Source organism: Schistocerca nitens, chromosome 10, assembly GCF_023898315.1.
Source record: "Schistocerca nitens isolate TAMUIC-IGC-003100 chromosome 10, iqSchNite1.1, whole genome shotgun sequence".
Taxonomy (NCBI): Eukaryota; Metazoa; Arthropoda; class Insecta; order Orthoptera; family Acrididae; genus Schistocerca; species Schistocerca nitens.
In genome coordinates, this window is record NC_064623.1 from 128,150,725 (window position 1) to 128,177,779 (window position 27,055).

A 27,055-nucleotide genomic window follows, 5' to 3' on the forward strand; every position below is an offset into this window, starting at 1 on the left:
AGCAGACATATTTAAAGACAAAGAGTTTGGGCAGAGATGTCAGTCGAGGTGGAAGAGTAGAGGCAAAGAAGTTGTTGAAAGACAGGTGAGGTATGAGTGGCGGCAACTTGAAATTAGCGGAGATTGAGGCCTGGCGGATAACGAGAAGAGAGGATATACTGAAGGGCAAGTTCCCATCTCAGGAGTTCGGATAGGTTGGTGTTGGTGGGAAGTATCCAGATAACCCGGACGGTGTAACACTGTGCCAAGATGTGCTGGCTGTGCACCAAGGCATGTTTAGCCACAGGGTGATCCTCATTACCAACAAACACTGTCTGCCTGTGTCCATTCATGCGAATGGACAGTTTGTTGCTGGTCATTCCCACATAGAATGCATCACAGTGTAGGCAGGTCAGTTGGTAAATCACGTGGGTGCTTTCACACGTGGCTCTGCCTTTGATCGTGTACACCTTCCGGGTTACAGGACTGGAGTAGGTGGTGGTGGGAGGGTGCATGGGACAGGTTTTGCACCGGGGGCGGTTACAAGGATAGGAGCCAGAGGGTAGGGAAGGTGGTTTGGGGATTTCATAGGGATGAACTAACAGGTTACGAAGGTTAGGTGGACGGCGGAAAGACACTCTTGGCGGAGTGGGGAGGATTTCATGAAGGATGGATCTCATTTCAGGGCAGGATTTGAGGAAGTCGTATCCCTGCTGGAGAGCCACATTCAGAGTCTGGTCCAGTCCCGGAAAGTATCCTGTCACAAGTGGGGCACTTTTGTGGTTCTTCTGTGAGGGATTCTGGGTTTGAGGGGATGAGGAAGTGGCTCTGGTTATTTGCTTCTGTACCAGGCCGGGAGGGTAGTTGCGGGATGCGAAAGCTGTCGTCAGGTTGTTGGTGTAATGTTTCAGGGATTCCAGACTGGAGCAGATTCGTTTGCCACGAAGACCTAGGCTGTAGGGAAGGGACCGTTTGATGTGGAATGGGTGGCAGCTGTCATAATGGAGGTACTGTTGCTTGTTGGTGGGTTTGATGTGGACGGACGTGTGAAGTTGGCCATTGGACAGGTGGAGGTCAACGTCAAGGAAAGTGGCATGGGATTTGGAGTAGGACCAGGTGAATCTGATGGAACCAAAGGAGTTGAGGTTGGAGAGGAAATTCTGGAGTTCTTCTTCACTGTGAGTGAGGCAACAGTTTGTTGCGAAAGCTTGAATTTTGTGTGTATATTTGTGTTTGTTTGTGTGTCTATCGACCTGCCAGCGCTTTTGTTTGGTAAGTCTCATCATCTTTCTTTTTAGATATATTTTTCCACGTGGAATGTTTCCCTCTGTTATATATATATATAGCCTCAACTAAACTGTAAAATTATTAGTAGTATTTTTATGTATCACATAGCACAAATTCAGGAAGTATCGAGTACTACAATATGTGGTGGAAAGAAGTTTCTCTGACCAGTTCCATATGCTCCCCAACTGCTCTATTTACCAGACATAGCTCCAGATGACTTTGTCCCCTAGCTTAGGATGGAAACAAGTTGAAGGGATGAAGATTTGATATGATAGAGGTGATTCAGGTGAACTACAGGGGATACTAAACATCCTAACAAAGAAAGACTTCCAGGTTGATTTTCAAAAGTAGCAGAAATTTTGGGATTTAGTCACCGAGGGGATTACTTTGAAGATGAAGATGATGGTGCAGAATGAGATCTAGGTGAGACATAATAATTTTAAAATGTATTTCATGAACTTTTGGATACCACCTCATATCCTAAAGGATACGGAGTACATGCAATCACATTTCACATTTTCCTTCGCACAGTCTCTTCCTCGCTCTCAGTAGGTTACAAAGCAGAAGACTATATTTTCAGAAATTTTTGTTGACATCATTGAACATCGTAATGAAACTGATTGCATTTTCCTTTTATGGCAAGAATTAGTCTTTTCCCCCATGTAAAATTGTAATTTATTTATATTTGTGACTAATCTTTGAATTTAAATTACTTTTCATTTGCTTCAGGTTCTACCAAAGCTGGCAGAATTTTCGCGACAACAACCCATATGTCGGTAAGATACTGGACTGGAAGACACGTTACGATGAATCGGACAATCCAGTGGTACGTGCCTCCAGACTACTAACTGATAAAGTGTCAGATGTGGTCGGCGGTCTCTTTCAGAAGACAGAGCTGTCCGAGACAATGACTGAGCTGGTGAAACTGGATCCTAATTTCGATCGACATCGTTTTCTTAGAGACTGTGAGACGGACATAATTCCAAACATCCTAGAAGCCATATCCAGAGGAGATCTGGAAGTTTTGCGGGACTGGTGCCATGACGCTCCATACTCGTAAGTAATCCTCTGGGATATCATCGTTGATTTACAATCAACACCTGTATATCAGTTTGGACTGTGCTACATCCATATTGTGGTTGAAGCTCATATCTGTCCATCTTTTCCCTTGAGCAAATACAAAATCTTTTTGTTTAACATTCAGACATGTTTTGTTGGTTGGCTGATTTGGGGGAGGGGACCAATCAGAGGAGTAATTGGTCTCATCGGACTAGGGAAGGATGAGGAGGGAAGTTTGCCGTGCCCTTTCAAAGGAACCATTCCGGCATTTGCCTTGAGCCTGTCATGTTTCAGTGAAGTTTAGTGATTGAGGATTCATTTGTTTTTTGTCAAATAAGATGTACGTAAATTTTGAAGTCTTCTTCTGTAGTCATTCATTTTCTGGTCATCTTCTTCAGTAAGTTTTCAGAAAATTGCCCAGTACCGTTTCATTTGTTCTGATCTTTTTCGTTGTTCCTCATCTAAAAATTGCCCAGTACGTTTTCATTCATTCTCATCTTTTTTGTTGTTCCTCATCTGTAAATACATTTTTCATTGTATGTCACTTGCCAATTTTTGGTTTAAATATTATGTTTATGTTTTTTCAAATACTTTAAATTTTCTGTTTTGTTTTTCAAAGCATCCAGCATTAATTCTAGCTCTTTCATATACTTCCTGATTTCCTTTATCTATCCCATTGTTGCTTCATCTTCCTAAGTTTCTATATAATTTTTCTTGGTAATCTGGTTTCTGTTGTCCTCATAATGTGACACACACACACACACACACACACACACACACACACACACACACAGAGAGAGAGAGAGAGAGAGAGAGAGAGAGAGAGAGAGAGAGGACTGACTTTTTCTTCCGTATCTGTAATGGGCTCGGGTTCATTGTACACCACATCATTTGACGCTACTGACCATTTTCCAGTTTCCTGATATTTTGTGTTTATCCATGTTCTGGCTATTCTTGTCTCTACTTTTGGGATTTTGTTAATTCTGTTTTAGTGACTCTGAAAAGAGTTTCACTGCTGTATGTCACCCCTGGTTGAACCACTGTCTTATAATGTTTTAATTTAGATTGATAGATATTTTTTACTGCATGTAGGCCATGTTCATTTTTCAGCTTTTATCATTCTGTTAGTTCTTTCTTGCTATGCAGATTGCTCATCCAAGTTGTACGTTATAATTTCTCCTTAGCATTTAAATTGTTTCACTATTTTTATTTTCCTGTTATGTGGTTGATTACTAGTGGATCTGCTACCATTCTCTCAGTTTTTATCGAATGATATCTGGAGTCCTATTTTTGTGCTATATTTTGTAGACTTGTTATTTGATTTTTTTTTTTTCTTCTTGAGTGTTATTAGCTAGTAACACTAAGTCATCTTTGAGTCTCGAGCAGTTTAAGTCTATTTGATCTTTCTTGGTTACAGTTCTTAAGTTTTTATGGTTTTCCTCGTACCATTCCCTTGTCACGTACTCCTGAGTGCAGATGAAAAGTAATGCCGATAAACCATCTCCCTGTCTCAATTATAAATGACTTGGATATCTCTCCTCTGAACTTCACTTTAGATTTGACATTTGTTAGAGTTAATTTTATCATTTCTGTTAATTTGGGATGGGTCTGAAATTCCTTAGTATATTCATCTTTGAAGCTCTGTGGGTACAATAATAAGCTTTTTTGAAGTGTTCAAAGTTTATGACTTGTTGTTTTTGTCTCATTTTGTAGTAATCCATTTCCAATTTCAAAGTGATTATCTGTTCTGGACAGCATCTCTGTGGCATAAATCCTTCTAAATTCTCCTAAGTGCAGTTCAAGTTGATCTTTACAATGATTGTATAGAATTATTGTCATAACTTAATATGTAGGACCAAAAGGGAAATTCCTTTATAATTGTCTCAATTTGTCTTCTTTGTGTAAGGGGTGGATTATAGCTGTAGTCCAGTGTTCTGGTAGTTCTTCTTTGTTCCAGGTTTTCACAATGCAGTGGTGCAATATCTTCACTGGCATTTCCAAAGTTCTGCAAATGTTTGATTTTCTCCTCTTGCTTTTTAGTTTTTGAGCCCTTTCAAAGCTTTGTAGACTTCATGGCTTGTGGGTGGCTGTATGTGTTTTTTTTTACTATGGGACTCAACTGCTGAGGTCATTAGTCCCCTAGAATTTAGAACTAGTTAAACCTAACTAGCCTAAGGGCATCACACACATCCATGCCCGAGGCAGGATTCGAACCTGCGACCGTAGCGGTCTTGCGGTTCCAGACTGCAGTGCCTAGAACCGCTCGGCCACTTCGGCCGGCGGGTGTTTTGTTGGTGGGTGTATATTTTCTGCTGGTGTTTTAAAAGGGTATCTGCGCTTATCTGTAATAAATCTGGAGATCTTCACAGTTTAGTAATTTGTTAAATGTTTCTTATAAAAGTTTTGTATTTTTTATTGCTGTGGCCATCTTATTGTTTTTATCCTTATTCGTTAATTTTGGAGGATCATATGTGAATAGTTGTCTGTTAAATTCTTTGTACTAATCCCTTAAATTTGTTTTCTTGCTAGATTTTCTGTCAGAAGTATATGTTGTTAGTATTTATGTTTAACCCTTCTTATTATTTTATGGTTTACCTTTCTTTGTTCAGTGAATTGCAAGTATGATTCTTCCAGTTTATGACTGATACCTTAACCAGGCTTGGTGTATATCTACTACTGTTTTATCACACTCATCATTCCACCACTGACATTTTTTCCTTGGCCTTATTAGAGCTACTTATTCAGCCTTTTGTTTCAACTGGGAAACTACTTCCTCTAGGTCATCTGTTATTTTTATATTCCTTGTTTGTTCATCACCTTCCTTGTCGTTTTTCAGTTTGAGGGTAGTAGGTTCACTTCTTTTCGGGGTGGGATGTTTTCTTTGTCAATGGAGTGAATTTAATTTTTATTATGCAATGATCTGACCCAGTATCTGTCCTTCCCCATAATTTCACACTGTAGCTTTGCCTGTGGTAATTTACACCCATACAGACATGACCCAGTTTTGAGTTTATTTGGGCTCCTCCTGAAGTATATTAGCTGTGAGATTATGTCATGGTTTTTGCAGAATTCCTCCAATCTCTTGCCATTCGTGTTTGTTCTTCTTTGTGCTGGCCATTTCCCTATTATGTTTGTATATCTCTTTTTTTCCTTCCTAACTGATCATTAAAATCTCCAATTAAAATTTTAGAGTGACTTTTATTTGTTTGTTATCAACTGGTCTAAAAGCTCCCACAATCCATCCTCATCTTCTGTGTTCTTTCTTCATGATTTTTATCATTAGGTGGGACATGGCCATTTATTATTGTGTATATTTTATTTGCCAGACCAGTGGTACATGGCCATTATATGCCCAATTCATAAGAAGAAGGACAAATCAAACTGTGAAAATTATCACGGTACTGCTTTAGTCAGCATGGTGTACAAAGTATTAGCCAAAGTCATTGCTATGAGACTTAACCAATTACAGAAGAAATACTCAGAGACTACCAGTGCAGTTTTCAACAGGGTAGATCAACAGCAGACCAGGTCTTCATTATAAGGCAAATAATGGAAGTGTTATGAATATAATGTGGATGTACACCAACTTTTAGTAGATTTTAAACAGGCCTATGATAATGTTAAAAGGAAAGAGCTATATGACACCTTAATGGAGATGGAATTCCCAAGTAAACTTATCAGACTGGTACAGATGACCCTCACCAGCACAAAATGACAGGTAAAAGTAGAAGGAAAACTTTCTAAAGAATTTGAGGTCAATCAGGGATTAAGACAGGGTGATGTATTATCCACACTACTCTTCAACATAGTGTGGGAGAGAGTGATGTGAGGGGTGGAGATGATAACCGAGGTGACACTCTGTTTAATTGTATGCACCAAAATTTAGCTTATGCCAATGATGTGTGTATGCTGTCTAGAAGTTTGAAAGAAATGGAAGAAGGATTAGGCAGACTGGAAAGGAGGCAGAACAGTTGGGACTTAGAGTAAATAACACAAAAACACAGTATCTCTTTGCTTACAGGAAAAATGCTGTTGTTAAAGAGAACTTATTAAGTTGAACAGAGGCAATTATGAGAGATGTGAGAAGTTCCAATACCTGGGAGTGCTGGTTACGGAAGCTAGCAGAATAAGAGAAGAAATAAAATATAGGATTGCTGCAGGAAATAGAGCTTACTGGGCCTTAGCAAGATCCTTCAGTCATGTAGCCTGAGCAGAAAATCGAAGGTGACTGTCTATTGAACAGTCATAAGACTGGTGGTAATGTATGACTCAGAAACATGGACAATGACTGTAGCGTAAGAAGAGCTCTTGAGAAGATGGGTGAGGAAAATATTAAGAATGATTTTTGGAGCCGTGTATGAGGCGGGGCAATGGAGGATAGGGTGAAACAAGGAATTGGAAGAACTGTATAGAAATCCTGACTTGGTGACTGAAATTAAGTGTAACAGCTTAAGATGGCTGTGCTATGTAAAGTGAATGTCAGAGGATTGAGCTGTCAAAAAGGTTTACACAGGAAATCCAGGTGGCGAAAGGAGCAAAGGGAGACCCTGAAAACGATGGCTGGACGATGTGGAAAATGATTTGAGAAATATTGGAGTCAGGAGATGGAGGAAGCAAGCAGAAAAATGTCAGGATTTGGCTGTGGTCATCAGAGGAACCAAGGCCCTGCATGGGCTTTAGTGCCAAGAAGTAAGTAAGTATATTTTATTTGCAGCTTTTATAGTTAGTGTTGATAGCCTGAGATATTGTGCTTTAAATTCTGTTACGAATTCAATTATTTTGAGACCAACCACAAATCCTGTTCTGAATTGTGGACATTATTCAGTTACTCTTTTATCTGGCATTCCCATGTAAATTCCTTGTGATCCTATTGGTTCCTGATCAGTTTTTCACATGTCTTGAGCTCCAGCATTCTAGTACATACTTATTAGATGAAGATCCAATGACGATGGTAAAATTTCTTCACCATAATATGTATGGATGTTAAACGAGAAGGATTTGTATTTGCTCAAGGCAGAAACATTTCCATAATTATATACATATTGCATTTATTTGCTACCTGCACCCAAGAGTTGGACAGAATAATATGAACACCTACCTAGCACTGTGTAATGTTACCTTCACCATCAAAACCACCCTGCATATCTAGGGATCCAAAAAAAGGGATTTCGTACCATTGCTTGCAAAGAGACTGTTCTGACGCATTGATAGTTGTCCCTGGGGGAGGGAGGGGGCAAACTAATGGGCACTTGAATTTTAATTTCCCACCATTTTCATAATTTCCGTCTACTATTCTTAGAAATACTTCTTCATTCCTCATTCCATTGGTCCATTTCACTAGAAGCATGTTTCCTCGCAACTCCATTTCAAAATTGTCAAGGTACTCCCCTTCTTTCCTTTTGGCTAACTGTGATTCAGCACCACGTTATTACATTCTGTGACAAAACTGTCTCTTTGCTCAGTCAGAATTATTGTTGCTGTTACATTTACTCCTCGAATGATTTATATTCCACCAAATACTTCCCATTACCACATTCAAAAACTGTCTATGTGAGGCCACTCACCTTGTACTTAACCTTCAACCTAATGTGAGCTGCAAGTCAGAAGCTGTTGAAGTTAAAACTGTGAGCAACCTACGAGGCACTTGCTGTGTCCCAGCTGTAAGAGGCTCGCACAGATAAGTCGGGTTCTGTTTGGGTAGACACCTTTTACCACAGCTTCTCAGGGGAACATTAGGGATCGTAACAAACAAACCAAAAACTGATCTCTTTCAATGGACCATCAGAGACTACCAACACACATAACAAAGAGGACTCGACGACCTAATCCTCCAGAATATGGTGTAGTTATCTCAAAATAAAATGCCTGTGACAGGGCGCAAGAGTGAAAATGTATTTATATAGTGACAAAGAAAGATGAGGAGTCACTGAATAGGGGCACACTGCATATGGGGGGAGGGACAGAAACATGAACCGGAGGCCTGTAACCAGAAACTTATACCTTTGCTTTGAATGTTTTGCCCAGTATTGTTGAGACACTGGTCCCACTGCAACACAGGGTGATTAATGGCCATCTCGTAAAACTCCTGGGGCGATGTTATGAACCAGTTCTGAACATAGTGCTCAGTATCCTCATCTGAGATAATTCTTATGCCTCTGAGAGCCTGCTCACCAAATATTTCATAACCACCGGGAGAGAGGTCTGGACTGTGTGGTGGATGACTGAAGACCTTCCATTTTGATGTCTGAAAGAGCTATTTGATTGTGTTTAACTGCGGGTGGCTTACAACTTGGTTGCACTTTCCAGTATATTAATGACTTTTATAATCTAATTTTCTCCACTTTACAGAAAAAGCATTGTTTCTGAAGAATAAACTTTGACCAAAAGAATGCAAGCCAGATTGTTATTGATTGTCATTGAACAAACAAGTATGTTGGACAACAGTGATTAGAAACAAACTTTGTATTCAAGTTCATTGATTTAGTGTTGTTAGCTAAACTTGCAACTGCAACTGATTGAAATATTAGTCATTGAGTAATAAAATACAGTCACCAGCTCATGTTTCAGCAAAACTTGTGAATTAGCATCTGTTTGGTTGCAAATGACTGTATGTGACAATTGCTGACGAGTGTTTTAGGCAATAACGAAAATAGTACACATGGAAGCTCAGATTAAAGTGCCACGTGTAGCTATCTGCTACACTATGTTCTGTATAATCGCACAAATGAAATTTAATAATTACTGTAATAAGCACTTTAAAATCGGAAAAAACTTATACTAATTAGCCACTAGCAACATCCGAACGCAGTATGTACAGTGTCACTCACAGTAATGTTGTCTGTCGTTAGGTCTTGTGAAGCAATACCAGTGATTAATTAAAATTCTGTACCAGATTTTATAGCAGTAACGCTCAGCACGATTTGACAAACAGGAGCAACTTTATAAATAATGCCAAAATACCGAGAGCCAACATCGCATAACATTTATACTGAGGTAACAAAAGTCACAGGATACCTTCTAATATTGTGTCGGACCTCGTTTTGTCTGGCGTAATGCAGCAACTCGGCATGGCACAGACTCGACTAGTTGTTGGAAGTCCTGTGCAGAAATATTGAGCCATACTGCCTCTATAGCCCTCCATTGCTGCAAAAGTGCTACTGGTGCAAGATTTTGTGCACGAACTGACTCCTCAATTATGTCCCATAAATGTTCAAAGGGATTCATGTCGGGCGATCTGAGTGACCAAATGATTTGCTCAAATTGTGCAGAATGTTCTTCACATCAATCACGAACACTTGTGGCCCGGTGACGTTACTCGTCGTCATCTGTAAAAATTCCGTCATTGTTTGGGAATGTGATGTCCGTGAATGGCTGCAAATGGTCTACAAGTGGTTCAGTTGGACCAGAGGACCCATATAAAGACAGCTCGTACCATTATGGAGCCACCAACAGCTGGCACAGTGCATTCTTGACAACTTGGGTCCATGGCTTTGTGGTGTCTGTGCCACACTCAAACCCTACCATTGGCTCTTACCAACCAAAATTCGGACTCATCTGACCAAGGCACAGTTTTCTAGTCGATATGGTCACAAGCCAAGGAGAGGCACTGCAGGCGATGTTGTGCTGTTAGCAAAGGCACTGTCGTCTGTTGCCTTAACCCATTAATGCCAGATTCTGCCACGCAGTCCTAACCGATAAGTTCATCGTAAGTCCCACATTGATTTCTGCAGTTACTTAACACAGTGTTGCTTGTCTGTTAGCAATGACAACACTATGCAAATGCCGCTGCTCTCAGTCTTTGGGGGAAGGCCGTCAGTCACTGCATTGTCTGCGGTGAAAGGTAATGCCTGAAATGTGGTATTCTCAGTGCTCTCTTGACACTGGATCTCGGAACACTGAATTCCCTAACAATTCCCGAAATTGGAATTTCGTGTAGCTCCAAGTATCATTCCGCGTTAAAATTCAGTTAATCCCCATCGTGCAGCCATAATCTAGTCAGAAACATTTTCACATGAATCACCTGAATACAAATGACAGCTTGGCCAATGCTCTCCATTTTATACCTTGTGTATTAGATACTGGTGCCGTCGGCATATGTGCATATCTCTATCCCATAACTTTTGTCATCTCACTGTATATAGAATGAACAAATACAGGCTTATTCTAAATGATGGGCCCATTTTCAAAATTTCGTATTTATTCAAGTAAAAATCCAAAATGAGAAAGCTTTATACCACTGAAAAGAGGAAGATTCAAGGTTTTTTTTTCATAATATTTGATATCAAGTTAATAATTTGTAATTAATTAGTTTTTAATAATTATTTAATAAATACAAATGTGATAAATGTTCAATGTGGCCACCATTGGCTGCACGGCAAACATCAACGCGGTAGCCAAACTCATCCCACACACGCGAAAGTGTATCTGCTGTTACTGAATGCACGGCAGCAGTGATCTGGTTCTGCAGATCATTTAGTGTGGTTTGTAGAGGCGGGACACAAACAACTTCCTTCACATAACCCCATAAGAAATAGTCGCAGGGTGTGAGATCAGGAGACCTCAGTGGCTAGAAGTGCAGAGCCAGGTCCTCGAGTCCCCTGCGACTGATCCAGTGCTGAGGAACAGAATCATTCAAAAAGCCTCGTACATCACAGTGCCAATGGAGTGGAGCTCCATGCTGTTGGAAAATGAAGTCCTGGGAATCTTCCATAATTTGAGTTAACAGCCATTGTTCCAATATGTTCAAGTACGTGGTTCCCGTTACAGTTCTTTCCGCAAAGAAAAATGGTCCATAAACCTTTGTATGGGATACCGCACAGAACATGTTGATCTTTGGTGAGTCTCTTTCATGTTGCAATGGTGAATGTGGATTTTCCAAACCCCATATACGAACATTGTGTCTGTTGACTTTACCACTAAGGTGGAATGTCACGTCATCGCTAAAAATTACATGCACTGCAGAAGGTGGTTATTCAGGCATTTGACAGGTGGTTGCATTATTGTAATTGGACAGTGCATATACATAATTCTGTGGAAAACATCTATATATACGTCTACATAGGTACTCTGTAAACTACTGTGAAGTGCATTTAAGAGCGCACCTTCCATTGTACCCATTGTTAAGGATTCTTTTCAGTCAATTAACATAAGGAAGATGAAATGAATAATCATCTCAGTGATTCTGTGCACTCTGAGATTACCCGAATCTTGTCTTTGCGGTTGCTGAAGAGTGATATGTCGGGGCTATAGTTCTAGACCTTTCAATTGATTCTGTATCTTGAAACTTTGTAAGAATGCTTTTGCAAGATTATTGATGTCTTTAACCAGATGTTTGCCAGTTGAGGTTTTTTAGTATTATTGTGATGGCCTCACATGAATTAAAGCTGTGACCATTTATGCTGTCCTTCTTTGTATGTGTTCAATATTCCCTGCTAATCCTAGTTAGTATAGGTCCCACAGACACGAGCAGTATTCACAGTTGGGTCACACCAGTGTTCTGCAAGCACTCATTTATAGACTGATTAAATTTCCCTAGAATCCTAACAAAGTACCAATTTGCCACCTGCTTTACCTACGACTGAGCCTACATGATTGTTCCATTTCAGATCCCTACAAATTGTTATACTCAAATATTAGTATGGTTGATCTATTCCGATTCTGAATTATTGATTGTAGTGTGTCATGTTTTGAGTTTTGTAAAATGTACAAGTTTAAATTTTTAATAATCAAGATCTGCCTGGATGTTTGTACAACCATTTTCACAGAGTCTTGAAAAATAAACCTAGCCAAACAGCTGTTGTAAGATCTGTTAACAGTACTATCAGTTTCAGAATGTTAGTTGACATCTAAATAAAGAGGGATAGCATAAGGAGTAATTAAAAAATCGAAGTGACAATAGGATCCAAAAGAAAATAATTTCCAATTCTACACTTGCATGAGCCTATTACATCACACATCAGATCAGTCACTGTTATAGTCCAGTACATAAGGTTTATAATCTGGAATGGGTAAATAGTCCTTGATCATATACAGATCAATCAAAATACTGAAGATACAAAGAAACTGGTACACGTGCCTAATATCATGTAGGCCCCCCGCGAGCAAGCAGAAGTGCCGCAACACTATGTGGCATGGACTCAACTAGTGTCTGGAGTAGTGCTGGAGGGAATTGGCAATGTGAATCCTGCAGAGCTGTCCATACATCCTAAGAGTACGAGGGGGTGGAGATCTCTTCTGAACAGCACATTGTTGCAAGGCATTCCAGATATGCCCAGTAATTTCATGTCTTGGGTGTTTTGTGGCCAGCAGAAGTGTTTAAGCTCAGAAGAGTGTACCTGGAACCACTCTGCAGTAATTATGGATGTGTGCAGTGTCGCATTGTCCTGCTGGAACTGCCCAAGTCCATCGGGATGCACAATGGACATGAATGAATGGATGCAGGTGATCAGACAGGATGCTTACGTATGTGTCACCTGTCATAGTTGTTTCTAGACGTATCAGAGGTCCCATATCACTCCATCTGCCCACGCCCCACACCATTACAGAGCCTCCACCAGTTTGTTAACAAGCAGGATCCACAGGTTCATGAGGCTGTCTCCCTAACCCTACGCATCCATCCGCTTGATACAATTTGAAACGAGATTTGTCCAACCAGGCAACATGTTTCCAGTCATCAACAGTCCAATGTTGGTGTTGATGGGCCCAGGCGAGGAGTAGAGCTTAGTGTCGTGTAGTCATCAAGGGTAGACGAGTGGACCTTCAGCTCCAAAACCCCATATCGATGAAGTTTCATTGAATGGTTCGCACGCTGATGTTTGTTGATGGCCCAGCATTGAAATCTGCAGCAATTTCACAGAAGGGTTACACTTCTGTCACAGTGAACGATTCTCTTCAGTCATCGTTGGCCACGTTCTTGTGGGATCTTCTCGCATCTGCAGTGATGTCGGAAATTTGATGTTTTATCGGATTCCTTATGTTCACTGTACACTCGTGACACGGTCGTACGTGAAAATCCCCACTTCATCGCTACCTCGGGGATGCTGTGTCCCATCGCTCATGCACCGACTATAACACCATGTTCAAACTTACTTAAACCTTGATAAACTGCCATTGTAGCAGCCGTAACCAATGTAGTAACTGCACTGGACGCTTGTTGTCTTGTATAGACATTGCCGACTGCAGTGGTGTATTCTGCCTGTTTATATATCTCTGTATTTGAATATGCATGCCTATACCAATTTCTTTGTCTCTTCAGTGAAAAATACATAATTGACAAAAACAAATTTAAATGTAGTAGTTAACTTATTTTCAGATTATTTACAGCACAGTGGCCTTCCCATAATTCCCGGTCAGATTATAATAAATTCATCGAAGCAGTGATGAAAGCCAAAATGTAAAACATGCAGAATGAATCGTATGGCCTTAAAAGGTGGACAGTCCTAAACGAACAACAAAGTTGTACAAACAGGAAAAGGGACTTGAAAGATGAATGGCAATATTGACCCTAGAAGCGTACACCAGGGTCACTCTGACACAAGAGTTTTTTGTTTGTCAGTCTGTATGCACCACTGCACGTACACAGCCCACTGCCACCAATGTTAGCATTGAGTGAAATTTAGTACAGAACAGATGTTTGAAATTGTTGTTTAATTAATTTCACAGAAATATTTTTGACGGTTCACTGTGATCCTCTGAAGTAAACATTATGTATGTGTTCTGTCGCTGAGTGTGAAGTTCATCTATGTGAAAGTGGCACGTAGAGATGTCATTTTACTAATGGAAGATGCTATATGGGAAACATTGTTACAAGAGCTCAATTGTGAAAGTGGCTTTAGTGATAGAAAGTGATTCTGAAGTTGATGCTTCTACAGCATTTATGGGCAGTGGCGAAATTGATCAGTCCACTGAATCTTCAGACTGAAGTGAAGAAAATACAGTCATCCATGTTAAGAATGGTCATGTTGAAACATCTGTCGCTAATAGTTGAGGCCTGACAGCTGCCAATAATATTGTAGTCCATATTACAAGAGTATAGAAATAATGAATGAACAGATTTATGAATAATTGAGAAATATTTGTGTAATATGTGCATATGTGCATGAAAGTATTTGTATGGAGTGTAGCCATGTATGGAAGTGAAACATGGATGATAACTAGTTTGGACAAGAAGAGAATAGAAGCTTTCGAAATGTGGTGCTACAGAAGAATGCTGAAGATAAGGTGGGTAGATCACGTAACTAATGAGGAGGTATTGAATAGGATTGGGGAGAAGAGAAGTTTGTGGCACAACTTGACTAGAAGAAGGGATCGGTTGGTAGGACATGTTTTGAGGCATCAAGGGATCACAAATTTAGCATTGGAGGGCAGTGTGGAGGGTAAAAATCGTAGAGGTAGACCAAGAGATGAATACACTAAGCAGATTCAGAAGGATGTAGGCTGCAGTAGGTACTGGGAGATGAAGAAGATTGCACAGGATAGAGTTGCATGGAGAGCTGCATCAAACCAGTCTCAGGACTGAAGACCACGACAACAACAGCAACAACAACAACAACAACAACAACAACATCATGTGCATTTCATTAAGTCAATGGCATCTTCATCTAATTAAACTGCAAATAAAGTCTTTAGATCCAGATCACTTTAAGATTTCTTCGTTGAAAAGTTTCCATGACAGTTTTTACTTCGTCTTGAATATTGGATGCGTTAATACTAATATTGACTGGAAAAGTATGTAATAGAGATGAAATTAAATGAGTTTACTATATGAGAGTCCAATTTCATTATGAAATATTCTATTTTCAGGCAATTTTCTCAGCAAATAATTGAGGGTCACTGTCACACTGGTGTACAGGTCATGTGACAGTTTGAGGTGCACACTATCAGGGTTAAATAGTAGATGTTATCTAAAGGCAGGACTCAGTCTGACCCACGGAAAGGTGTCTGGCGTGAAGTTAAATATGAGACATTTATTTTAGTTTAAATAACTTATGATTCAAAAATGGACTGCTTGGCGATCAACAACAACTGAAAGCATTGGAAATTTTTTTCAAAACAATTAGTATACTCCATCTTTGAATTGCCTTGAGTACCACAGTCATAGCCTTCCGGAATCTGAAATAGTGTTGAAACTCTTTCCTTTTACTGCTGTTTTCCATTCTAGAAATAACCAAAAGCCACACAGAGACAAATCAAATTAATAATGAGGGTGTTCAAGCACAACGATACATTTTTGAGCCAAGAAATCACATATGATCTCGGTTTTTTGTGCATTAGTGCATTGTCGTCACCCATAAACAATATAAGACACCCAAGTAGTAATCTGCATTCAATGTTTAACCTTCTGGAATGTGTTCTTATGGATAATTGCTTTATAATCAAAGAAAACACTGTCTTGAGATGGCTTTCCTGCTTGCACACTTTTTTCAGTCTTGGAGATTCCAGACCTCTCCATTCCAAGCTTTGGCTCTGTGTAAGTGGGTGGTACTGAAAGCACTACATTTTCTTGACCTGTTATGATCGAGACACGAAGTCTGGGTCCCTAACAACCGATCTTTTTTTGTCTCTGCTGTGTTCCACCCTGCAATCTTTTTGATCATCAGTGAGTGGGGCACAAAGGGACAACAGATCTTCTGGCTGCACAAATTTTCAGTTAGAATTTGGTGCACAGTGGTTTTATGAATTCAGGTGAGCTATTCAATTAACTTGATAGACGCACTGTGATCGTTTTGAAGAACTTCTGCCAGTTTTTGAACATTTTCTTTGATTTGAACTGTGCGTAATGCTCTTTCGATCATTGTGAAACCTTTCATTCTACTAAAAAAGTTTTCACGGCTCATTGCTTCACTACAACTCATTGCTTCACTACCATAAATAGTTATTATCATTTCAAAAGTGTGTGTAGCATTTTTACTTAATTTAAAATAAAACTTGATGTTTGCATGTTGTTCCATTGCTCCTTTCACAACTGAAGTTCAAAACATACTGATTGAGTTTCAGTTTTACAAACAGTCTGTGATGCCAGTGCTATTAAATTTAAAACAGAAGGTAGCTGTAATATCTTGCTAGTTTATATGTGCATCCATGACATTAGTAGTTATTCAAATATGAAATCAGTCACCTTTCCTGTTGAACTGACTGTATGTAATGCTGGTAACTAGACTGTACCAATTGAATATGGTAATGGAAAGTCCTGGTGGAATGTCCATACTTTAATCAGTCATGATGACAACTTGATGAAAAGAAAAGGTGCCAAGTCGTTCAGTGGCACATAAAGAAGTTGGAGAACCTCGCTAGATTTTGGATGAGTTCTCCTTCAGAGAAATCAACAGGCCAATGGAGCTGCAGTAACGGCAAAATGTAGTCAGCCAGGACAAGGTCTCTCTCTCTCTCTCTCTCTCTCTCTCTCTCTCTCTCTCTCTCTCTCTCTCTCTCTCTCTGAGTTTCTTTTTTCCTCCGCCATTGCTCTGAGAAAGGATGTCTGTAGTGTTCGGAGAGTTGTTGTCTTTACTCCTTAAAATCTTCACTGATTGAGCTGTTTGAGATTGTGTGTGGTAAAGGTCTGGGTTTGATTTCTGTTGTAGTATACTCTACTGCTCTATTGCCAACTGTAAGTTGATTGTACTCTGTTAAACATTAAAGTCCGTACCTGCTGAACACATTTTGTTTCTTCATTACATTGGTTTTGCTAATACAGTCTGTCCTTGCATGTCCGTTGTGAACCATAAAGCAGCGTATACAGAGTGATTTTGCTAAATGGGGACAAACAGTATGAAACAGTCCCTGAGAGGATACTCATGCCTGCACAGTACACTGCTGCCATGAGACCATCTTCAGGGAAAGTGTTCAAAGTGACACTTGTAGGCCTCTAAGAAACTCACACACACATTATGATATGCCATTCTTCGCCCAAATGGTATCACAGGCACCACGAATGCATTGCTCCAGCGTCTGCACGTCTGGGATGGGCTCTGCATATGTGATTTCTTTCAGGCGCCTCCACAGGTGTAATTCTAAAGGGTCAAGATCTGCCAACTGAGTGGGCTGTGTGACTGGACCACCTCGTCTGATCCACCATTCGCGATATATGTAGAGATTCTTCTGCACGGAAATGTGGAAGTGATCTGGAGCACTGTCGTTTAATAACACCATTACCATTATTATAGCTGAAGGCGCATCTCCCGTCAGTGGATTCCCGTGACCGGTCCCATGATGTGGTCTCCAGTAATCCCTGACCGTACATTGATACCGAACTGGATTCGCTGTAACCCACAAGGAGGTATTGTGAATATTGACGGTACTGGCCCTTGTAAAGGCAGCCTCGTCTGTCAATAGGATGGATGACACAAAACCCAGTATTGTGGTGGCCTGTACAATGAAACAGTGAATTTGTAGGTAATAGGGCCTGCACGCATAGTGATACGGCTAGTGGCAGTTGTCACGGAGAATGTTCCACACGGTTTTCTGGCTTACCCCGTACTGGCAGGCCATCTGCCCGGTGCTGATACCGGGGTCATATTGTAATGTTCAACACCTGTTCCTTCAAGGCTCCTGTATGTGCTGGACACGTCCACCTTTCACGGTTGGCCATTCCCATAAACGAGCCTGTCACACGCAAATGACAAAACACTGTTACAAACAGTTTACAGTGTGCTTGGTGTCGGCGGGAATATTTTTCCCAGTAGTCTTGCTGCCAATGACCCATTGCTGTTTGCCTGTGCATATGTAAAGACTACATCTCAGCCCTGCATGACACACGGCCACACCGGATCGAGTTGGCCACAGCAGTGAAGGGGTGCCACTTAGTACTTTCTTGTGACAGCTCGGTCATCACAGGTGACTTTTAACACCGTTTTGAGTATGGAGCGAAAACACTGGTAGGCCAAATCCTTCCTAGTTGCCTGATGTGTCATTGTATATGCTTTCAATCATTGAAACATACACTGTCAAAGATCTTCTATCTCCAGCTTGAAGTGGGCGTATCTTTCCTGGAATGCATTTCCTGTAGTAGTTCAGCAAAATCACCCTTTGTGTAAATTAAGTGTTAAATATTTTGTACTTTACGTTAACAATGTGACATATTTCTGACTATCTTCTCTTGGCAGGTTATTGTCTACTCCAATACTGCAAGCACGAGCACAAGGTTTGATCATAGACTCCAAAGTGCTCGACGTTGACAATGTTGACCTGGCAATGGGGAAAATGATGGACCAGGGACCTGTTCTGGTTATCAGCTTCACCTCGCAACAGATAATCTGTGTCAAAGACAAGTGAGTATATCAGAAAATGCATGCAGATCTTTGAACAGATATTCAGAAAAGATTCAATATTGTGACCATTTTGCTTTACTTCTGGGCAGTGAAAGTGGTGGTTAAAGGACAAATAAGGAAGGCATCTCCTTGGAATTTTTGTGTTGATCCCCTCCCCCATCACGTTTTTCCCTCTTCTGTGCATGACAAAAATAGTCTTTAGGCAACTGTTTATTTCGTCCACACCCTCGGTGTGCCCGTCAGCGGACATCACAGTAGTGGCAGATGAGCTAGTGTGAGTGGCATCATGGAATAGTGCAGAAACCTGCCACGGAGGGTGCATGTGATGTGTAGTACGGGCAGACCCACTGGTGGAGGTGTTTAGTTGCGGGTGGCAGTAAGCTGGGCTGACTACTACAAACCTCGCCTCGCATATTTTGCCAAATGTCATTGCTCGAGTGCTCAGTCGACAGCCGCTTACAAAAGCCCCGTGCTGAGTTTGTTCCCATGTGCATGTTCATGAGGTTTTGGACTTCCTTCTTCCTGTAGACAGGCTCACACGGTGAGTTTTTATTGAGTCACTGTCAGCTCTTGAAGTACCTGCACTGATCGTTTACTGTAGCAATGTGCCACTCAGTGCAGATACTAAAGCACCTTTAATGCAGACACTTACACTTGGCAGTTTCAGATGGAGGTGTCCTGAACTAACAAGGAGAGGTCCCCAGTGGTGAGATCTATACAGGCCCACAAAGGATCCTGTAGGTTCTCTCTGTACTGCAGACATTCTATACAGTGATGTAGCTTAAGGTGCAATAAATAACATCCTGCAACCATTTTCCCTGGTGGACCCTCATTTGTGATAATCGATGAAAAAATTTTCAAAAAAAAGTACATAGCAGTAATTAAAATCACATGAACGAGGATTCCAAGTAGAAAAAGACTGATAGGGAAAAAAATGAGAGCAAATGATATATTTTGTGTGATGACTAATGAATAGACAAATGAATAGAAAAAATTACATTTAAACAAATTAACTGAACAAAAGTAATGATCAGAGTCATTTCGATACAGATTTAAAAATAAAAAAATTTCACTGTACACAAAGGGGCTCGAGGCCCCGCTCTGCTCCTCTCCCCTTTGGCGGTCTAAGTTCTCATTTGTTTACATTTGTGGCTGCTGCGCTATACTGTCTGCACTAGAATGACATATAATATCATACAGCAGTGTTGTAAAGCAGCAGCTGTATGTCAGTTGTCGACTGTAAGTAGTGGGAGCTAAGTGAGTGACAATCTCTGCATAAAGTATGCCAATGATAGGCATTTGTTTGATAATTGTAGCTTCTTTACGATGTAGCTTTGATGGTTCCCACAGTAGAAATTGCAGTGAGACTATAGCATATATTTGCTTTACATCAAGGAAAAAATAGAATAAATTTCACCAGATCTCATAGTAACTTACAGTAGAACAGTTATTTCGTGGACTTAAACTGCTAAACAATTGTGATATTGCAAGTTCATAGGCTTCTACAGGCAGTGTAATTTTGGCTAAAATAATTTTGGGTATTAGGCTGCTTAACTGCCAGCTGCTGGTGATAGACTCCCACTATGTACTGTCTGTTTCAGCTCTCAGCTGGCTACCGATGTCACGTGTCTGGGACGTCACTGGGCAATTTGTAGAGAGGTATCTATGGAGGAGGGAGGGGGGGGGGGCTGTGGCTGTATGGTAGGCTATTGCCTGTGCTACCTGAAAAGTAATTGGTAGGCAACTCTAGTAGGTGGTTGGTGGGCCGGCTGCTGCCTGTGTTACTGTGGTACCTAATTGGTAGACAACTCTACACTCTAGGCAACATTCTGTGTTGGAAAAGAATTAAACCCATATTCCAGAGTAGCCGCAAGATCTGACGTCTGTTTAGGCCCACAAAGGATCCCGTAGATGCTCTCCGTACTGCAGACATCTATGAACTTAAATGTGAATGCAGTGAAGTCTTACGTTGGTGAAACCAGAAGACTTATTAGCACTCTTGTGATTGAGCATGAACATTGTGTGACTGGGGCAGAACAATAAGTGAACTGTTGTGGAATACCAGAAGGAAAGTGGCTGTTTTATTAATTTTTTTGAGAATTTTGCGTGCTTGCTCGGTAGCCGTGAATATGGCAGCGAAAAATAGAGAGAGGCTATCAGAATAATTAATGCCCTAACAGCACAAGCAGAGGTGATGGCTACAAGTTACTTACGGCTTGGCTACCAGTGATTCAGCCCAGCGGGCCACGTGTGCTCGCCAGCCAGCAGGTCCACCTGATCAGAGTTTAACTGCATAAAAGTGACCACAAGGGAACTTCAGGGTGGCTTCAGTGCTTTGCTGCAGGAAAACACTACGCTGGGAACAAACTGCTGATTTGCTTTTGCCTACCGATACCCTACCAAAAGAGCACAGGCAATACAATAGCCTACCATACAGACATCCCCCTCCATGGGTACCTCTCTTCAAGTTTTCCGATGACATCCCAGACACGTATATAGGTAACCACTTTACGACTGAAATAGACAGTGTATAAGGGAATATAATCATCAGTATCTAGCAGTTAACCAGCCTGAAGAGGCTCGCTGCAAAGTCAGTCAAATCTCTGGCAATTTCTGTTTGAGGGTGTTGCTGCAATGTAGTGTGACTGATGTTGGTATAAACAACAACATGTAAGTAATGGGTTAATGTGGTACTCATATCTTTCTGATGTGTATGCTGTAAATGTGAATTATGATTATGCTATTACCAAATTCTTCCAAACCGGACTGTGCTATTATTTTTTTTCTTGGTTGTTGAAGGACAAACATTGGTAGACAGCCGTCTGAGAATGAAGGTTGTCAAAAATTACCATCTGGAAAAACAGTTGACAAAGGGTGTTACTGCTTCATTATGACACACGTCGTCATATCGCAAATGTTATAATGCAGAAGTTCCGCCAACTCGAGTGGGACGCACTTGAGTACCCAGCCTATAGTCCTGATCTCCTCCCATGTGATTAGCACGCCTTTGGTCCCTTAAAAAAGTACTCAAAGGGTGGACAGTTTCTGTCAGACGAGGATGTGCAGAACGCAGTTACGGTCTTCTTCACAAAGCGACACACATTGTTTTGCCAAATAGGTACCTTCATCCTGGTGTGTCGATGGGATGATTGCCTTACTTCTCACAGTGATTTTTGCCTGATTGACACTCCAATTCTGGATTGTACCCCCTTCAAATGGAAGCTTTTTGATTGCACCTAATATTTGCTTTACTGTTCGTAATGATGTGTGCCAGATTAAATCCCTTTCGGACTGTATTTTGGAGACCCCTGGCATTATGAATGCATTATACTAGTCAACGAAGGATAGAGCCACCACAACAGTGCAAGTGCATATGCCTACAAGCTTCACAGATGGTGAAGAGATTGAAAGAATGTGAGGTGTGTTCAAAAAGTAAGGTGACTATATTTTTATGAAAAAATATTTATTTATTTATCCATCAATATTCAAAGTTGTCCTTCTCAAATACAATACAGTTGTGCCAATGTTTCTTCCAAGACTCAAAGCACTTCTCAGAAGCATTTTTTGGTACAGCTTTGAGTACTTCCAGCGAAGCAATTTTTATTTCCTAAGTCGTTGAAAATCTTCATCCTTTCATAGGTCACTTCAGTTTTTGGAACAGGAAAAACTCGCAGTGGGGCCAAATCCAGTGAATATGGTGGTTGAGGCATGATTCACGTGTTGTTTTTGGCCAGAAAATCTCTCTCAAGCAACGATTAATGAGCGGGTACATAGTCGTGATGCAAAAGCCATGAATTGTTTTTCCACAATTCCGGACATTTTTTGCGTATTGCTTCTAGCAAATGGCACATAACATCAAGGTAATACTCCTTATTGACCATACGACCTTGAGGCAAAAATTTATGATGCACTACATCGAGGTAATTGAGGGGGGGGGGGGGGAACAGTGAGCAAAACTTTGACATTTGATAAAACTTGGCATGCTTTTTTGTTTCTCTGGGATGTTTCCATTGGGACGATTGGGCTTTGGTTTCAAAGTGTTCTAGAGCACTTGATGCAACTTCTTTTGGTGGAACTTAGAAACGTGAGGAAATACTGAAAACGTGACTTACTTTACAAGATATGTTTTTTAAAAAAAGGGGGCGGATGGGGGGGGGGGGGGCAGAACTACATTTACACCATATGTAGATTTATAGAAAGCTTTTAACATTGTCAACTGGAATACAATTTTTGAAATCCAGAAAGTAGTGTGGATTAAGGACAGTGTGTGTAAGTTTATCTACAACTTGTACAGAAATGAGACTGCAGTTACAAAATTTGAAAGATGCGGTAGGGGGAAGCAGTGATTGAGAAGGGAATGAGACAGAATTGTAGCTTATTCCCAATGTTGTTCAGTCTCTACGTTGAGCAAGCTGTGAAAGAAATGGAGGAGAAGTTTGGGAAGGAAATTAAATTTCAGGGAGAAGAAATAAAAAAATTTGAGGTTTGCCAATGACATTGTAATTCTGTCAGATACGGCTAAGGACTTCATAAGGCGCAGTTGACCTGGACGAATAATGTTTTGGAAAGAGGTTGTAAGATGATAATTAATAAAAGTTAAACAAGGATAATGGAATGTATTCACTTTAAATTGAGAGATGCTGAAGGAACTCGGAAAGTAGTCAACAAGTTTTGCAATTTGAAAGGTAACTATCTGACAGTAGCAGGAGTGGAGAGGACGTAAAATGAAAGCCAGCAGCAGCTAGAAGGGAGCTTCTGAAAAAGACATTTTAATGTCTAGTATAAATTTTAAATGTTGCGAAGTCTCTTTCAGAAAGTCTTCATTTGGTGTGCAGCTTTGTAGTCCTGCAGAAGTGAAATGTGAACATTAAACAGTGTAGAAGAGAATAAAAACTTGTGAAATATGGTGCTGCAGAAGGATGCTGAAGATTAGATAATTATATGTGATAACAAAAGAAGAGTATAGAATCTTAACTTGGGGAGGGGGAAATAGCCACAACTCGATAAATGAAGGGTTTGGTTTATTGAACACAACCCGAGGCGTGGAAGGAATTTCGATATGGAGGGAAATGTGGGATAAAAACTGTAGAGGCAGAGTGCAAATAAAACACCAGCAACAATTACTGTATTTGACTTGAAGGAACGACTTCTAGTATTGGAATATTGTCAAAAATTAATTAACCAGAGAACGTGTTGACACTATTATTTGCATCTCTTCGTATCCTGAAACTTCGCTGCTCACTGCAGGAGTTTGTTGGCACTGTTATTCGTAGCTGCCCAGGAATCAGGATTAAATGGCAGGAAGAGGCTGGAGTCAGTGACAATAGACACTGATCAGCCAGAATATTACGACCACCAACCTACTATCGATATAAGCCCATCCAGACGATAGCAGCATCTCCTGGCAAGGAATGACTGCTAGTCGCACACACATATGGTGCCTGTAGTATCAGTAAACTTGCTGTCCGTGTGTCGAGCAGGGAATATGTGCGATCTGAGTTTGACTGGGGCAGATTGTGATGGCCTGGAGTCTCGGCACAAGCATTTCGGAAACTTCACGGCATGTTGGGTGTTCGAGGAGTGCCGTGGTGAATGTCTTCGACATGTGGTGAAGCCGAGGTGTAACTATGTCCAGACGTCGTGGGGTTGGGCAGCTACCCGTCATTATGGATGTTGGATGGACTGTCTGATGAATCCTGACACCTTCATCTTGCTGATGGGGGGGGGGGGGGTTTGAATGCGTCATCTTTCAGGGGAACAGCTCCTCGACACCTGTACTGCGGGACAGAGACCATTACCGTATTTACTCGAATCTAAGCCGCACTTGAATCTAAGCCGCACATGAAATTTGAGACTCGAAATTCAAGCGGAGGGATAAGTTTTAGGCCACACTTGCAAATCGAAAAAAAGTTGGTCCATTGTAATATGAGACACAATTTAGGTCGAATAAATGACGATACAGCTACAGTAGTTTGGTTCGAGTCGTAAGCTTAGCAGTTAAGCTTTACTAGGTAGCCATTGGTATGCATCAGGTGCTCCATCCGTATGTATACGGGTACCCTTCCTTTTTCACGTGCTTCATCTGGTTTGAATTGATTGCTTATTTTTCTTTGATCTGATAAGTGCCATTCTCTTTGTTATAGGTGTTTACGTCACTCTAAGCTGAAAATGCATTACTGTACTGTGTATGCATTGTTTGTCGCATACTGATAATGAGTGTTTACGGCCTGTCGCCGCTCGTGGCATGGCTTGCTTTTGTGCGCGCTACCACCGCTTACAATTAAAAAAAAAAGAACAAGAGAGAGGAATTGTCTCATTAGCGAAACAATGGCAAGAGACTGCTATTTGTTGTTACTTACACTGCTGCTTTCTTTGATAATGATCAACACATAATAGGCTGCGTATGATAGAAGATGTTCTGAACGAGAGCTTAGCGAAAATATTTCTCCGTTTGAAAATCTTTGCAGATGCCTCTTTAGTGCATTATGTTCTGCACAGAAATTAAAAGTCGTCTTAGATTTAAAAATCTAGTCAATTGCTGTGCTTCAATTGTGTCTGTATCACTATTAGGCATAAGAATAATACGAATATAAACATGACACGATACGTATATTCTTCCACGTTTACTGTTGTCTCACTCTAGTTTCGTAGTTTATTAGGCAGACAGGATTTAAATGAGATAGCAGCAAACACGAGAGAATACATGGCAAAATGTTTATATTCGTATTATTCTTATGATGAAGAGAATACTGCTTGTGATTCACAATTCATAAAATTTCCTATTAGCAACCATCTCTTCTCACAGGTAGGAAAAAATTCAGAACGTAGAGTTGGCCATATTGACGAACATCCCAAACAGTCTTGCCAGTCAGATTTTCGTAATACATTGAAATTCTGCTACATTCGAAGATGAACAATACGGAATTTGTATTTACTTCGTCGGATAATGTATGAAAATGCAGTGGTCGAAACTCGGGGCGGAGAAAAAAGCTCGTTTTCCACCTGTCTTTTAAATTTTTTTACTGACGCAGAGGTTTTGGCGCCAGTATTTATCTCTGTGCCTTCAAAGCACGCCTGTGTAGCGCTACATATATTCGACGGCAGAAGTTAGTTGCGGCGGCACCTACCAACAGTTTTCAGAACTTTCGCTTACTTTGCACTCGATTCTAAGCCTCAGGTGGTTTTCTGGATTACAAAAATCGGAAAAAAAAGTGCGGCTTAGATTCGAGTAAATACGGTAGGCTCTGTGGAACATTCGTATGGGCATCCGTGGGTCCAACGGAGCTCGTGCAAGGCACCGTGCCAGCCAGTGAGTATCATACATTGGTCGTATACCGTGTACACCCCTTCACGACAATCACATTTCCTGACAGCAGTGGTGTTTTCAACAAGATAATGTCATATCACAAGGCCAGAAGTGTGATGGAGTGGTTTGAGGAACACATTGGCGAGTTCATACCAGTGCAAAAGGTAGACTCGCCGGTTATCAGGTAGGTGGTCATAATGTTCTGGTTGATCAGCATATATAATGAAAGTAAGTGTGGTGTGTCTGTGCATGCTGCTATAACTCTACAATCCACCCTCACAGCCCTGCGGGGGTTATATTGTACAGTAGCCCCTCCATCCCCCATCCGTGTAGAAGGTTTCAGTTTTGAACTGCAGGGGTCAGTTTCGAAGATACAGACTCCTAAAGAGTGCCGTAGCAATGGACTTCTTATGGGAAGGTGATGAAGCAGCTGGGAATGAAGTGTCGAAACAGCCATGTCTGGCCATAATGCTGAGTAAGGTTGTAGAATCTTCCAGAATGTTGTAGAAACTTTCAGAATGTTATAGAATCTTCCAGAAGGTTGAGAATATTCTACAGTGTTTCAGCATGTATGAGAATGTTCAATTATTCTGTTGTGTTGGTGATATGCTCTAGCTCCAGAAATGTGTATGTAGGTGACAGCAAGAGAAGTGCACCACTATATTTATGGAAATCTTTATGATCTAGTTTTCCAGTAATTTTTCTCCATACATCACTATTGTTTCTAGTGTCTGCTATCCGAACAACTTGATCGTCTCTCTTGCATCCGCTACTATCTGCATCTGAATTCTTACTTGAAGACTGTTCGTACGCTGTCTAACTCGTCCAGTTCTGATTTCTTCATGTTAGCTAGCTGTTAAAGCTGTACATCATTAAGCTTCCACTTATCACTAGCCTTTTAACACAGGTAATTGACCTTTGATAACTAACAACAAGGAATCTGCCTGCAATGAAGATTGTAACACCTAGTGATGCAATTACTACAAACACATGGACTGTGTTGTGAATAGAGGTGTACAAATTCCCCTTGCAGCCTGCTTGCCCCTAGCTCCTCTGCAACCATTCATGCAGGTCAGCCTGCCGCGACGTAAACACAAGAGTGCGCGTGTACTGAGGCATAGTGGGTAATGCGGCCGACTTGGGCTCCCGCAAGCCCGGG

The 27,055-nt window shown here is 40.9% G+C and overlaps 1 protein-coding gene across 2 annotated transcripts in view; it reads left to right on the plus strand.

Moving 5' to 3' along the window:
* The window catches only part of LOC126210046 (mitochondrial import inner membrane translocase subunit TIM44), a 50,644-nt gene that overhangs the window by 20,730 nt on the left and 2,859 nt on the right, over positions 1 to 27,055 (plus strand). For both annotated transcript variants that reach the window (XM_049939155.1, XM_049939154.1), the window contains exons 6-7: positions 1,996 to 2,322; positions 18,426 to 18,590. In XM_049939155.1, the coding sequence (XP_049795112.1) occupies positions 1,996 to 2,322; positions 18,426 to 18,590 (492 nt within the window). The remainder of the gene's footprint in view (positions 1 to 1,995; positions 2,323 to 18,425; positions 18,591 to 27,055) is intronic.